This window comes from Ochlerotatus camptorhynchus, unplaced genomic scaffold, assembly GCF_037179485.1.
Source record: "Ochlerotatus camptorhynchus isolate MF236.1 unplaced genomic scaffold, CSIRO-AGI_Acam_v1.1 ptg000037l, whole genome shotgun sequence".
NCBI lineage: Eukaryota > Metazoa > Arthropoda > Insecta > Diptera > Culicidae > Ochlerotatus > Ochlerotatus camptorhynchus.
Genome location: NW_027040528.1, coordinates 872,223 through 887,619, shown reverse-complemented (window position 1 = coordinate 887,619; position 15,397 = coordinate 872,223). Strand labels below are relative to the sequence as shown.

The window sequence follows — 15,397 nt, the reverse complement described above, 5'->3', positions numbered from 1 at the left end:
AATGCAATTACGCTCCTTTGAAATGTTGGCACTGAAATATCTCATCATTCCACGAAACTCCTTCTAAGTCTCTGCAAATTTGCTTAAATTAATGGGATTATTTTGAAGCTATCTGATCGTCCTTGAAGAACTCGGAACTTCCCTGAGTATCATGAAACTATCTAAATTTGTTAGAAGTTCTCTGGAATTTCTTGAAGATATCACTGCTTGCTAAAAGTTCTCGCATGTTTTTTTAAATAATGGAAATTCGTTGATTTTCTCGAATCAACTTAGCTACATTTTCGCGTTTTTTTAAGTTCTTGAAATCTCCATGATATAACACGCTTAAAATACTCTCGCGTTTTCCGAATGTTCATATAATTTTTATCACGTTCCAGAAATTCTCTCGGAGCTTTGCTGAAGTTTCCAGAAATTCTGTGAGTTTCTCGCAACTTCTTTAATGTTTCTACAATTTCCTTGAAATTATTTGAACTGCCTTTTGATTCTCTAATCTGGCTTGATGTTCTCGAAGCTTCCCTCAAGCTCTCAATTCTGCTGCTGGGATTTCCCGAGAGGATTCGAGAAATTGAATTCCGGTAAATACCTTTAAATCTCCCTGAAATTCCCTGGACTTCTGTGAAGTTCCTGAAATATTTCTAAAGTTTTCATAAACTCTCTGAAGGGCTCCGTACTTCCCTCGGAACATCTTCAGGGTTCTCGATTTTTTCAGCACATCATGGAACTATCCTGAATTTTTCTAAATTTACCGATTATAGATCTTTAAACTGCTCCAAAAGTCTGGACTAAAGCTACGAAAACTGCTCTTAAGATCTGAAATTCCCCAAAAATCTCTAGATTTAGCTTTTTGAGGTACTTAGAACGTCTTAAAAATTTACCCCTCATGTTTTCGATATTTCTCAAGTTCACTTGACACCTGTGAAGTTCTCTGAAATTCTAGGAACTTCATAAAAGTTCTCGAAAATTTTCAAACTGTTAAACTGTGTTAAACTTCAACATTCAATGGATTTCATTGTAAAGTTGTTTCTTTAAAACTGCCATGTCTTAAAAGCGTTTGGGTAAATTGCTGTTGTTTTTCATCTTCCAAAAACAAAAGCATATTTTTTACGCATTTAAAAAATATATTTTTTTATTATAAACCAGGAATATATCCATTAAAATACTGGAAAAACCTGAAAAACTCAGTTATTTTTTTTTAGAAAAATGGGTAGAGAAAGACGATTTAACGCCACAAAGCAAAGAACGATCAATCTTGAAATAAATTCATTTTAGATAGAAGAAAAAGTGACTTTAGTGACTTGCCCTTAAAAAAAGAGACTTTTTAGTGACTGGCTTGAATATCCTTAAATATCACTTTCAGTTTTCCTAAAAATTTCTCCCTTGGAATTATTCTCTGAATTCCAAGTTCCTTGAAAATTCTCATCAAATGAATCAGTTCAAATCCATAAGGTGTGAAATTTCCGCAAATCCCTTATTAATAGAAAAATCTGGGTTCTTTGGAAATATTCAATGCTTGCTTGACGTCTTGAATATTTATTTTCATTCCAAAGTCTTGAAAATGTCTCTAAGCTTTATTTTATTGCATTATGTCCAGGGTTTAAAACAACTTTCTAGTTTCATGTCCTCGAACCCAAAAAAACAATTCAAGTTTGAGAATGTACGTTGCTACTAATAAATAACAAGAGATGAAAAAAAAAATGTTTATACTATTCATTTAATAATAAAATAATAAAATAATAATAAAAACAAATTTGTGTAGTTTTGAGCGTAGAACGAGGGACGATTCTGAATAGGTCTAACTTTGTTCGCCCCTTCAATATTTTGTAATTTGTGAAAGGCGGGTGATATAAAATAAAAATAAAATTTGCATCAGCCTAAGTAAAAGAAAATACAGTTGATTGCATTATAAAATGTTTTTAAATTTCTGAAATGATTTTTTGTCAGGAAGTAGACACGCTGTCAAAGTTTTACTGTGGACGACAAATAATTTCTGAGTGCGTAGGGGCCATGAAGAAAAAGTTACCCTATAACTCCCCCTTTCGTCACGTTTTTCCTAAAAACCTTAAAACTCAATGTGAAGAAGTCTGGGAATGCAACCAAGGATCTTCTACTCAGGGCGTAAAAACGGTCGCTCTAAGGTCACCAAGCCCCTCATATCACCACAAATCACTACAACGGATAAATTTGGCACACGCAAACAAAACACTTCACTCTGGGGGATTTCTGCCAGAAATAAAATTTGATTCCTTAAGGTGATTTCTTGAAGAGTCCACAAATGGCGGCTATAAATGCACTTCCACCTCGAATTTTCAATTACATAAATCTCGGAAATTAGAGTTCCATTTCACTTGAAATTGCTACTACATGTATGCTGCAGCGCAGCAAACGTGGAGTAACAGTTTCATTGTAGTACGTGTCGTAGAAGCTGATATTTGTGCACTTAAAGTTTTGAAGTGGTAGCGAGAATAAGGATTTCACAGCTAACCACCTTAAGGAGGCCAAAAATTACATTAATGGCTGATAAGCTTTATCACATCATGATATCAATAATTGAAGCACAAATCCAGGATACTGTTGTTACATTACTCATAATTGGAACTCCGTTTGCTGCATTACAGGAAATATTGAGTTCCAGTTTCATTATTGTATGTTTTGTGAGAGCTGGCAGTTTATCTCTTAAAATGTCGAGGCAATAATGTGATAAATCAGAAATAAAGTTTCGACAGCGGTTCATCTTTCATACGTCAAACCTTCTAAAAACGGTAAAAAGCATTAAATTAATTAATTTATTTATCTTTATTAGGGAGGCTTTCAGCCTTGGGCTGGTTCGCCTCCAAAAAAAGGATTAAATTAAAAGTAGGAAATAAAAAATAAGTCTCACCTAAGACTTAATACGTTGCTTTTTTTATTTTAAGACTTAAGACTAAGACTAAGACTAAGACTAAGACTAAGACTTAATACGTTGCCTTTTATTTTATTTCGGTAGTTTTGCTAGGCCCTGTATTTTTATTTTTTTCAGAAAAACGTTCAATTGCTCAGCAAAAAATAAATTTTAATATTACATCCAAGAGGATGCACTTTAATCATGTCGAAAATCTCATGTAATTTTTATGGCCACAAAAATAAACAAATGCAGTAAAAGCAGTACTGTCAGTTCATGCACTGTATTAATGATAATTTTGTCCTTTTTGGCATATTTTGGACACGATTGAAGTGCATCCACTTTGATGTTATATCAAAATTAATTTTTTGTTGTGTGTGCGTATTGCACTATTATCAATTATCCCTATTTTGACCTGCACTTTCTCCTTCGCTATTTTAAAAATTACCGTATATCTTAGAATTAACTTTTAAACCGCAACCCACAACCGTCCTAGCGCTTTCCACTCCCACATGATTCAGAAGTTAAAAAACTTTCTAATTCGAATATAATTTCCCACACCTTCTCAAACGTCTCAAACTTGTAAACTCGAAACTATCGTGAAACAACTATAATCACTCTATTCCAGACCGGCAACAGTATCCCACCATTGCTGGCCTCATCCAAACTCCAACGTCATCAATCGATAAAACCGACAATGTCACCCGCATATCCTTCTTTTCGATCCCGCCAGGAGAAAAACGGTACACACTTCAAGTTGTACACGCCCAGAAGCAATACTGGGAGAAAAAGAACTTCTATGCAGGAATCATGAATCCATATGCAAGAGCACACCCCCCCTTCCACCGACCCGGCAGCATGTTGCATTTCACCTTCCCCTCACAACGGAAATCTTTTCCTAGTAGGTACTCGACAAGTTTAGTTCGTACCCAACCGATCCAACAAGTGGATTACTTTCTTCAGTGTTCTTTGCCCCCAGTAGTGGACTGCTGAAGCGACCACGGGGACAGGGGCTGAGGGACACTCGAGTCGAGTTGAGGCGAACAAAACTCTTGCATTTGGTAATTTCCTTCGCTTTTGCTTTTGCAGCAGCATCGTCGTCTTCGTCGTCGTCAGTTGTTAGAACTACAGACAGAGTCAACGCTAATAACAGTGTAGCCACCAGCAGATGCGGATTGGAGAGAAAAGTTCAAAACAGTTACATCACGGTGGGATGCGAAACTTGAAAACGTGGCGAATTTTTTCTTCTTCTAGGGAAACGGTGCAGCCTTATCAAAAGTGCAATGAATTCGGAGGATTTATGCTTTTGCTTTGGCAGTTCTTCTCTTTTTTTTTGCGCCACTCCGACGACGGTACGATGCGAATGTTTTAGATCATTAGGAAGTCATATTTTGCACAACTATGCATAGACCAACATAGGGCTAGCTAGGGTACTTACCACTTTAACCGGAGCGGCAAATATCGGTGCTGCTGGTTCGGCGTCACGTTCGGCCTGTAGCTGCAGTGCTCGTGCCTGCTTGTCGCGTTCTCTGCGCTCCATCCTGCTATCCTGCTCATCGTGCCTGCAAGAGCAATAGAAAAAGGAAACAGAGAAAACTGTGAGAACTGTTGTTCTATGACTGGAGCACGGCGATATAGTTTTGCAGCTTTTTCATTGGTCTCGAGGGGCATGTATGGGCGTGGGAGGGAATCGGGACGGAGGCTGAGGAAATGTTTTCCGAAGAAATGGAAGCTCGAGTCCGAAGGGAGATCATAGGCGGTTGTAGGGAATTTTGGGACCAATTATTTTCATTGGAACATTTTTGCAACAACAACGAAATGGAAGAAGCCAAATTTAGCAAATTTAGCGCAAATATTGGATTTTCGACCTTTGAAAACTTCGCCCTTTGGACTCGGATTATCCGGATATTTTTATATTTCAATTTTTTTAAATTTTTTTCAATTAACAGATCTGCCATTCCATATCAGGTCACATGGGCACCTGAAAACAAACTTTTTGACAAATATTCAGAACAGTAAAAAAGAAAACTGTTAAAGGGAGAATAAATTTGAAATTTCCCCATCCGGATATCCGGATAGTTACTATCCGCCTGATTACCATCTCAACGTTTTCTCAATTTATTTTATTGCAATATTGGGCACTAGAAAGCATGATTTTCTATGTACTGAATATCAATGCAACGATATTCCATTTGTCTGAAAGTAGTTTTATTATAAAAACTGAAGTATCCGGATAGTTGAAGTTGCATGGGCGCTCCTGGAACTCATTATGTCTGCGTATGTATGCGACATGAGAATGTTGAACTGTGCATGTGTGCTAAAAAAACACTTCCTATAATATAATCAAAAACTCCAGTTGGAATGACAAGTCCACAAGTATCTAGAGTATGCCAAATTCCGTCACCCCAGTGTTACTTTCTTGAGTGTAATCAGTGTCAAGATTTAAATAGTTTTATGGATAAGCTACTAGATGAAGACATCAGTTACCCTATTGAAGAAGTGAAATTCAAAAACTGGGTACAAATAGAACATTATTACCAGCTGGTTGATTGCTCGAAGTCTCCAGAAGAATTCGCGAGTCACTTTAGCACTCTTCTCAATGATTTTTCGCTCATTACTCCGTAACATGATCGCAAAAAAAATTCTGCACAGTTTGAAAGAAACTATCAATCCAGGAGAAGTCATTGTGTTAGCTGATTTAGCCGAAAATTATAAAATCACTATTCAAAATGAGGTTCAGTTCCATCATTTTGCCAGGAAAATGGTCACAATTCATCCTTTCGTCTACATTCCAGTGGCGTTTCCTTAACCTCAATCTACCTGTGCACGAACTCTCAAAATATAAATATTTATCCAAATATTGCTTGCAATAGATAGATATCGAGTAAACTAGAAGATTAAGTGTATTTTTCAACCGATTCGAGTATGAATATGGCATTAAATTTGGTTTTGAAAGTTGGTGCACAGGTAAAAAGTGAGGTTACGGGATGCCACTGTTACATTCATGCGAGAGGATTGCAATATGGACGTGGAGTAGCATTTTCATGCGAGCTCGCATGGTAAGTGCTCCTGTGACGGAGTTTCAAACCACATTTTTATTTCCTTCTATTTACATGCAAAGACTGGATTTTTCCATCGTAATTTGAACTGTATCTTATAGGAAAAAGTCTCAGCTTTCTGATGGTGACTTTCTTTGGTGACTTGATAACTTAAAAACGAAAAAAACCTCGCTGATGTTTTATATGCTGTGTAAAAAAGCCTAAATGTTCAAGGAAATATATAAAAATATTTTAAGCCCTCGGTCTACAAACTATGAAACCAATAAAAAACAAATACAATCAATATAAAGAGAGACAGAAGGATTAGTCTTCTTTTCCTTTATTTAACGTCGGTCTCTGTTCCGCAATCTAGTGCCAATCACCGACGGACATCGATTGCCATCCATTGACGGCAACCGAATGTGCAGGAAGGCAGCTTCCACACCTGCGTAGGATATCACATCCATTCAACACACATGGGCCGGGACCAACGGCTTTACTTCCCTTCCGAAGGAAGACGTGACCAGAGATTTTTATGCCTCAGAAAAATCCCACCGACCTCGGCTGAGATTGGACCCAGACCCATTGGGGTGTTAGAAAGCAGTCACGCTTACCACTACACCACCGGCGCCGGCTAGAAGGATTAGTAATTTCCATTTAATTCAACAACCTTATTTACTTATCCTTGACAGATACGCGTATTTCATCCACAATGTGCAGACTTCTTCAGTGTCTTGTACTAGTACTCGACTGAAGAAAATGTCGCATCTTACCGAATACCAATATATTAATCCAAGCACATTTTCACTTAGAAGTTGGTAAACTTAAATTTAATTTCCTGTAGGAGCAGATACTCCGCTGCTTACTCGTTGATGTGTCCTAGGTAGTAACTTGAAAAGCCATGTGTGTCCGTTTCCTTGATCCCTGTTGAGTAAAGTTAAATTCCGTTGTTTGTTGATCTTGAGACTCTCTGCAACATCCAAATTCCATGGTGTAGATACGGTTTGTAAAATCGTGATGTCCTCCGTCGATAATTGGTGGTCCTCTGTGAAGATGTGTTCTACAAACTTTCGATTTGAAATCATATGTTAGGCCTTTTTCCTCTTGCTTTTAAGCCTTATTAATCTCCGCTATATTTTCTTTAAATCTAGTTGCTAAAGTTCTCTTGGTTTGTCCTACGTATACTTTGTAACAATGATTACAGCTTATTTTATATATACCTGCTTTACCTAAAACATTAACTGGGTCTTCAGTGGATCCTAACAATGATTTAAACTGGTTATGTCAACTGGTGAAAACTAAATGTAATCCGAATTGTTTTAAAATGTGGTCTTAGGTTACAAGTAATATCTAGATTAAATGGAACGGACATTTGTTTCAAGGGTTCAGGTGCATCGAGGGTTGTAAATAATTTCCTTTGTAGAATTCTCGCTTTTTTATCGATTATTACGGCCATTTTATGCCGAAACGAATGGTTGGAAGTATAGCGGATAACTGTTTTGGTGCTTGTTGGTTTTCTGTAAACTTCGTATTCAAGCGAAGAAGATGATGACGATTCCCTGATGACTAGAAGATCGTTCTCGAGTTTTCCGTCTTTTTCTGCCTCGTGAGTGAATTTGATATCCTTGTGAATTCTGTTGATCTCATCTAAAATTTGTGGAAGGGCTTCCCGTTTAACTACGCAGAAGATATCGTCAACAAACCTCCACCAACAGTTTGGTAATAATCCTTTCTCCTTCAGGATTGTCTCCCAGTTGGCCATAAAAAGTTCACACAGGAAGGGGGATAGGGGGTTTCCCATTGGAGGCTCCTTTCGTCTGCTTGTAGAAGTTACCTCGGAAAGAGAAGTAGTTCTCTTCCATACAAAGGCGGGTCAGCTTAAGGTACGTCCGAACCTTGTTTCTCCATGCTGCATCCTCTCGTTGTGTTAATAGCCAGTCCTCCAAATGGTTGATCGCTTCCTTGACCGGTACGCTTGGAAAAAGAGCTATGACGTCGAAAAATACCATAATCTCGTCCTCGTTGATGTCTTCTGAAGATTGTAGTTGCTGGGCGAACTCCTGGGTGTTACTAACTGCTTTACTCTGGAACTGATTTGGCATACTCTGGAACTCAGTGACTAGCCACTTCGCTAATTTGTGGGTGAGGGAACCAACTGCAGACACGATCTCTCGCATTTCATTCCCCGGTTTGTGGACTTTGGGGAGACCTTTGATCCTGGGTAGAATGGAATTGGATTCCCGTAAACGACCTGCTCCATCTCCTAATATTGATTTGCACTCATTCAGTACTTTCCCACGCGTTTCACTATGTTCTGTAAAGGGTCTACTCGTTATTAATCTTCGTTGGCATCTGATTGTCGTAATCGTCCTTGTCCATGATAACGACCGCGTCCTTTGTCTGCTTTCACATAGTATACTGCTTTACTTTTCAGCTCCTTTACAATCCGAATTTCCTTTTCGTTTTTGCGACTTTGTTCCTTTCCGTCCTTGATTTTGTTCGATGTGATACTCCTGACCGAATTCTGTGATGATGTGGGAAGTGTCTTGGTAATCGCTGTCTCTACGTCAATGATGATCGGCTCCACGTCTGGCTTGGTTGTAACCGCGTATCCTAGCTTGTTGAGGTGCGTCAATTGTTGTTCCGTGAATGCGTTCGTCGATCGGTTGACAACCAACCCATCAAAGGAGTGAACCCTTAGCGTCGTGGTGATGGTGGATGGGATCTGCTCACCCGTTCGGTGTGCCGTCCGTCTCCGTTGAGACTCATGTCGTAGTCTGTTTAGCTTCCTACCGTGCAGCTTCCGTTTTCAATCCTTTTCGCACTTCTCTGCTACCTTGGCCCTAGACAGAAACTCCTGGAATTTAATTGGATACTCCTTGGCCAATTTGAGATGCAGAGAATAACATTCCACAGTCTTCATGTCCAGTTTGCTATATAGTCGTCTGATACTATCCTTGATGAACTCTGCTTCCATCCTCTTTACTACGCTGGGTGGGGTGGTGGTCCGTACCTTAATCCTATGACGTATAGGTATTACATTATATTTTTGGCATTTCTTCAGAAAGGCTACGTCCTTATGAAGCAATGCGATGGTTTTCTTCAATCTGATGAATTTATTTGGCTCCAACAGCAATCAATGTTTTTCAAAACAAAATCCCGATTTTAAAGTATCATTATATTTTTTTCTAAACAGTATTTATAATTACAGTCACCCCAGTATTATATGCCAGCTAGTCACTATTATGGGTCAGTCAGTTCTGCTTGTTAATCAAATGGAAGTGACCTATGATTGTGGGTGGCCCATAGTACTGGGGTGACTGTACCTTTCATTTCGATCTTTGAAATCGGTCTTTTTTTTGGACCACCCTAACACGAAAATGGTCAACCTTAATAATATTTTGCGATAATATCACCTTGCTATGGAATGGCTGAATAGTGATTCATGGATCTAAAACCATTGTGTTCAGTCGCTGATGTTTTACCCTGGAAAAATTGTGAGGTTTCGATGAAATCAATAGTTTTAAAATTGCTCCTCGATATTCTTCGCCGGAAACATTCCGCTATCAACAATATTAAAACCTTACAACACCGCAAAATTTCCATAGCAAAACCCATTCCGAAGACTCGACCTGGTGCACACAGCTGCTACAACCATGCGACACTTATGGGAACCAAATTGGTGGCACCAGCCATCCCCCTCACGGGCGGAAGAAGAGCAAACTTGAAAGTAGAAAGGAAGGAAAAATTTGTATGCCAGTCAGAGACTAGATAAGAGCGAGCCCCACGAAGTTGAGTGAAACACAGAAGACACAGGTACAACCAGGTAGACGGAATGTTCCATGCACGTCGTGGAGCACCGGAGCAGAGGCGGAGGACACGAGTACATTCAATATTCAAAAGCTCCCGTGCGCTCATGCTCCATTCTCGTTCTTCTTTTTTGCCCCGGTCCAGGTTGGTGTGTCTGTATAGATAAGGGAAGCTACCCGGGAAATCAATTATGCATAAATTTATGACCGTTGCCACCAGTTCGAACTAGGACATCCTCGACGGAATTGACTGATTGGGGGGGGAGTAGGACCAGCGGGAGACGAAGCGGAATATGAAAGGTCGAAAAATAGACATAGAGTCCTGACTTCCTCCGAAACTGGTTTCCTGCGTGGGTATATCAGGCCAATATAAATGTACTGTCAGAGGTCACAAGCAAACAATACGAACAATTGGAATCGCCGGCCAGTGGTGCACTAATAAGCCAGTAACGCAAAAGGGAAAACCGGAAAACTACCGCCAATTGCTCGACTTCATAGGAGTTGGGAGCCGCAGTCGGTTCAAACGGTCCGGTCGGCGGCATCTTGCGATATATTTTATGCACCATTTACTCGCCGTGTCTTTCTTCTGCTGCTGCTGCACTCGTTTCCATCGGGGAAGGGGTTAGTAGAGCGCGAAATAAAAATATCAGTGCAGCTGGCAGGCAGCAGTAGCGCAATGGCGGCAGTCGTACCTAATGGATATCAATTTACATTGTTCAAGCAATGAACACAAACAAGCACGATAGAACAGGAGGGAGGGACTGTTGCTTCTCTGTTGATTGAGGGTTTGTTGTTGCCGGTACGACCTCGAAAGAACGTTGATTGAGCCTTTACAGAAATTGCAACCTGTGGGCATGTGTTGCTTGCTACACGGTCGGTCGGTCGGCGAGGCGGAGGGTAACGTGGAAAACCGCAACCTGGGGTTGACATGTTATTATGGTCCCAGATTGTTGGGTAACGTATAGCAAATGAATAAATATGCAGGATTGTAACCAAACCTATGGTTATGAAGTTCGGAATTGGAGCTAATGCATAAGTTGTGTGGGTTAAGGATGAATGATGAATGGAACGGTAATCAACTGATGGTCTTCGGTAGACAATTTCAAATCAAACTTTGTGTCGGCTTATAACAATTGGCCGAACTGGGAACTCAGGATGCAAAATATTCGTTCAGTACAGTGAATGTTACTTTTCTGTTTGTATAAAAGACAGATTACCAAGATTTATGATTGTTGCAGAGTTTTAAGCTAGTAGGAAGATAGTTTCAAGAAAAATCCTAAGAATTTTGATGGAATTTCAAGCAGTTAGGCAAAAAAAATAAACATATCTCCAAAGAAACTATGAGTAGTGCTCTAAGATAAGCTGAAGAAATTTCAAAGGAATACTAAAGAGAGTTTCAAGAGAATTCCAAGACAATTCCAAGAGATCCCAAGCAACAATTTTTGTTTTATTTAAGTTTTATAGCAGTTGATATAACCAAATTATAAAACCTTCACTGACGACCACATTGCTTTAACAATCTCCTGAGAACCGCAATACAGCCATGTCATGGCCAATTGGCCCAGTTTTAATGCAGTCATTAAAACTTGATATGCGAACTACTTTAGGAGCATAGGATTTATGTCAGTTTTATCACACTCTAGACGTGATTGTTAAAAATGAAAACATAAAACCTCCTCCAGGTCAGAAATTTTTAACAGCCTTCTAATGATTACCATAAAACTATATTACAACCGCATAAATCGCTCCTGAAGAAGTTGAAAAAACATGATACGCAAAACATTTTGACAACTTTGAAGGTTTTAACTTGGGGTTTTTGGATGATAGTTAATATTGAGAAATATTTTATTGTGGTTTTATTCTTTCGATGTTTGATGTGAAATCATGATCCTTGTCAGTTGGTAATAATGGCTGATATTATTGTACATTGAAAATAAGACGACTTTATTATAATTTTAAACCAATCTGTATAGGTTTCACAGCATGCCGTGCAATATTTATGGTGATTATTATACCAAATAAATTTAGTGCGCCATATGAATACTATAATATAGGGATATTTTTAATTTGTCTGCATTAGCACCATGCATTAAAGAGTCATTCAAAGATTATCTATTTAGTACAAAACTGTTACTACTGTTGAGCAATAACCAGTCACATATTATTTAATTATACATAGAAATATGAAAGTGTTTTATTGCCTATCAATTCAAGCGTAATTATTCATACTGTGTGAAATTTGTTCATACGGCGACATTTTTTTTCGTTATAACTTGCTACTTCTTAAAAATACCTCAATATAACATATTCTCCTAGATTGGAATTCTATAGCATAACATAAACCTAATGGTTGTATCTTAGCATTTCGTAGTCCAAATTGAGAGCGTTAAGTTATATTTAAGCTATATAACTAGCTTGCTGGTTTTATTCGGTACAGCGAATCAAAACAAAACAAAAACCATGACCACCTGTCAAAAAGTCAACATTCCAAGCGATCCTCCTATTTTCGCTTGTAATCAAGATGTAAGAAATGCTTATTGGATCCACTAAAAGCTTTTTCAATACAAGGTTTAAAGACGTGATGTCAATACTGACCATCTCCAAACGGATTTAGTGAAACTGTCGGCGTTGCTTTAAGAAGGGTTCGTGGATCTTTCGGAAGTGTATCGGAAAGCCGCTTGTTCAATATTTTTAAGAGCTCCTTCACCGCACTGTGCCTTATGTAGGGATCGTATAACTGTAGTTCCTCCAGGAGTTTCATATTGTCGATCGTCTCATCTTCATCGTGTTCAGAAGCACTGAAGGGGTTTTCATTTCATATATCTGAATAGATTTGTTTTTTATAATGACAAAAAATTTCAGAGTATTTTTTGTTGTAGCAGTATATTTCTTATCTGTGAATCTTAGGCCTCTGATAAAGATGATAGTTGTAATGAAGCTTTAATGAAGGTCTAAGACTGCTTCAAGTTTTATATCGGTCATAAAAAGTGTACCATAAAACATAATTGTATGTTTTGTTTTGGTTTTATTCTTCAGTTATAAGTAGTGATGCAGAACCACCTTACAGCTACCGTTAAAACTATGAAGTCTGAGTTTTAATTTAGTAGTCATAAAACAGTTTTATAGACGACTTGACGGCCTGATTTTATGACAAGCACACAAAACCGTAACACAACCACAGGCTGGAAGGGATGCTATGATAAAACAATGATAAAATAAGAATAAATCTTCCAAGCATTTAGATTGTTACTTGGGATCCTCCTAAGGGCATTTTGAGAAGAATTATGAGGTGAAATCCAAGAATTTTAGGAGAATACATTTCTTAATTCTCAATGGCATACGAAGATATTTTCGAAGAATATTTCAAACAAATTCTTGCGAGAATTATTAAGAATGCGAAAAAGTAAATTTTGAAATCAGTCTTGAAAATAGATTAAGAAGGTTCGATTTTTTCAACTAAGCAAATGTAATGCTTCCTTCTTCTAAAAATGAGCAGTTCTTTTGTGTGATACTGATTTCAGAAATGTTTCAAATAATTGAAAAGGAATTTGACCAGTTCTTTCAAGTTGTGCCGATTTCAGAAATTTTTTAATCTATAGAGGGGAAATGGCTCTAATGTTGGCCTATGGATCTAAGATTGGGCCCTTCGCTAAAAATCTGCTATTTATCAATTTTATCTAGATGAACGCGTCATTGGGACGGTACTAATGGATATTTTTGGTCGCTATTGAAAATTTAGTCGATTGCTGATTTTATGTATGGGCCCATATTAGGGAACTTAGGCCATCATTACATCCATTTCCCCTAAAATGAATAAAAATGAATTTCGGTCTGTCTGTCTATCTGTCTATCTGTATGTATGTCTGTATGTCTGTGTGTCTGACCCTTTGACTACTGAACCGATCGGCGTGAAAATTTGTGTGCATTTTTATAGGAATGCTTTCTTCTTTTAAACATGAGCAGTTCTTTCGAGTTGTAAAATTCGGCGAAACGACTAATTCGGCGAAATGACCCATTAGGCGAAAGTTCTTCGGCGAAACGTCCTTCGGTGAAATGACACAGCCCCGTACTTAGGATAATTTCAAAGGAATACTGAAGAAGACTGAAAAAAGAATTTCAAGAGAATCCCAAAAAAAAAATAACGGAAGGATCATATTCTGAGAATAATTGAAAAAAATGCAGCAAAATTTAAATTAAATTCTTAGGAAAGTATCAGGAAATTTCAGTTGGAAAATCCCAGGGACTTCTGATGATAATTCCGAAGGATTTCCGAGGAGCTTTTTGAGCTCAAAACAAAAAGAATTTCAATGGAAATTAAATAATCGAAATAGGGGAAATGCAGGTAATGTTCGTCCTTAATTTGGGCCCATACATAAATTCAGCAACCGACCGACCGAGTGATTTTCAATAGCAACCAAAAATATCCATTAGTAACGTCCCAATAACGCGTTAATCTAGATAATATTGATAAATATCAGATTTTTAGCGATGGGCCCAATATTAGATACATAGGCCAACAATTAGAGACATTTCCCCCTATGTAGTTGCACAGGAAGAAGGATTCCAAAGAAATACTTAGGATAATTTTAAGGACATTCAAAAAAAAATTCCATGTTTGAAAAATATATTTTTCAGTTTCTCTTCGAAATATTGAAGAACAGAACGCTAAAAACATAAAACTTAATCATGAAAAATTCTTAAGTTTAATTTCAGAAACTTTAAAATAAATGTGAGTCAAAAATTAAATTCATGATTAAAAAAACTTGTTCATCCATAAAAAAAAAAATCCACCATATTATTTATTGATTTTTCCCGGTTCTTCCATTGAATTCCCAATTTCATTTAGAGGGAATGACACTGATGAAGATTGCACATTGTAGTTGAAATACGTATCTGTCACAGATACCAAAATTAATTAAGTGGAATTAAATGGAAGATAAACTTTTTTGCTGTTTTATTTAAGCATTCTGTTAACAACACAATTTCATTACTTAACATTGAATTCCCGTTTTTACCCGGTTTTCCCTGTTACTTTTCAAATTTCTGATTAATTTACGGTTTTTCCGGTTCACTGGCCACCCTGGAATGTGAGAGAAATCATCTAAAGATGTGTATTCAATATCCCAGAAATGAAGAAGTTTTCTAAAATTTGAGACATGAAAAGTTTTAAGCGATTCTAACATTATCAAAAATATTCCAAATGCCTGACTCTGGCACATTGCAAATTTGTTTTGGATCTCAAACTTATTTTGTAGTATTCTATAGTATGGAAAAGTAAGAAATTCCGTGGTTGAAGAAATATTCAAGATATTAAGAGAAATATTCAAGATATTGAACTTCGAATGTCTATTAACCTAATTAGAATATATCTACAAATATAATAAGGTTCCCGGTTATTTCCTGGTCCTGCGTGAATGGATTTTCTCAAAGTGGGGAGACAACCAACAAAAGATTAAAAACCGCAGCTTTAGAGCAAATGACCAAGCCAGCTACTGGCTCAAATTAACTGAAAATATCATCAACTTCGATCAAAAATTAGCCAAATGGATTTTCTTTGCCAGTAAAACAGCTTGACAACCCAAGGTTAAGAAATCTACTTAAACAAATTACCCCATCAAAACCAAAATCACCAAACAATGGAACAGACAGCTGCCCTAACATCACCCCCGAAG

General features: G+C 37.6%; 1 protein-coding gene across 4 annotated transcripts in view; it reads right to left on the bottom strand.

The window, feature by feature from the left end:
* lilli (lilliputian) overlaps positions 1 to 15,397 on the bottom strand; it is a 285,693-nt gene that overhangs the window by 167,603 nt on the left and 102,693 nt on the right. For all 4 annotated transcript variants that reach the window (XM_065233870.1, XM_065233889.1, XM_065233883.1 and 1 more), the window contains exon 3: positions 4,317 to 4,440. In XM_065233870.1, coding sequence (XP_065089942.1) covers positions 4,317 to 4,440 — 124 coding nt within the window. The remainder of the gene's footprint in view (positions 1 to 4,316; positions 4,441 to 15,397) is intronic.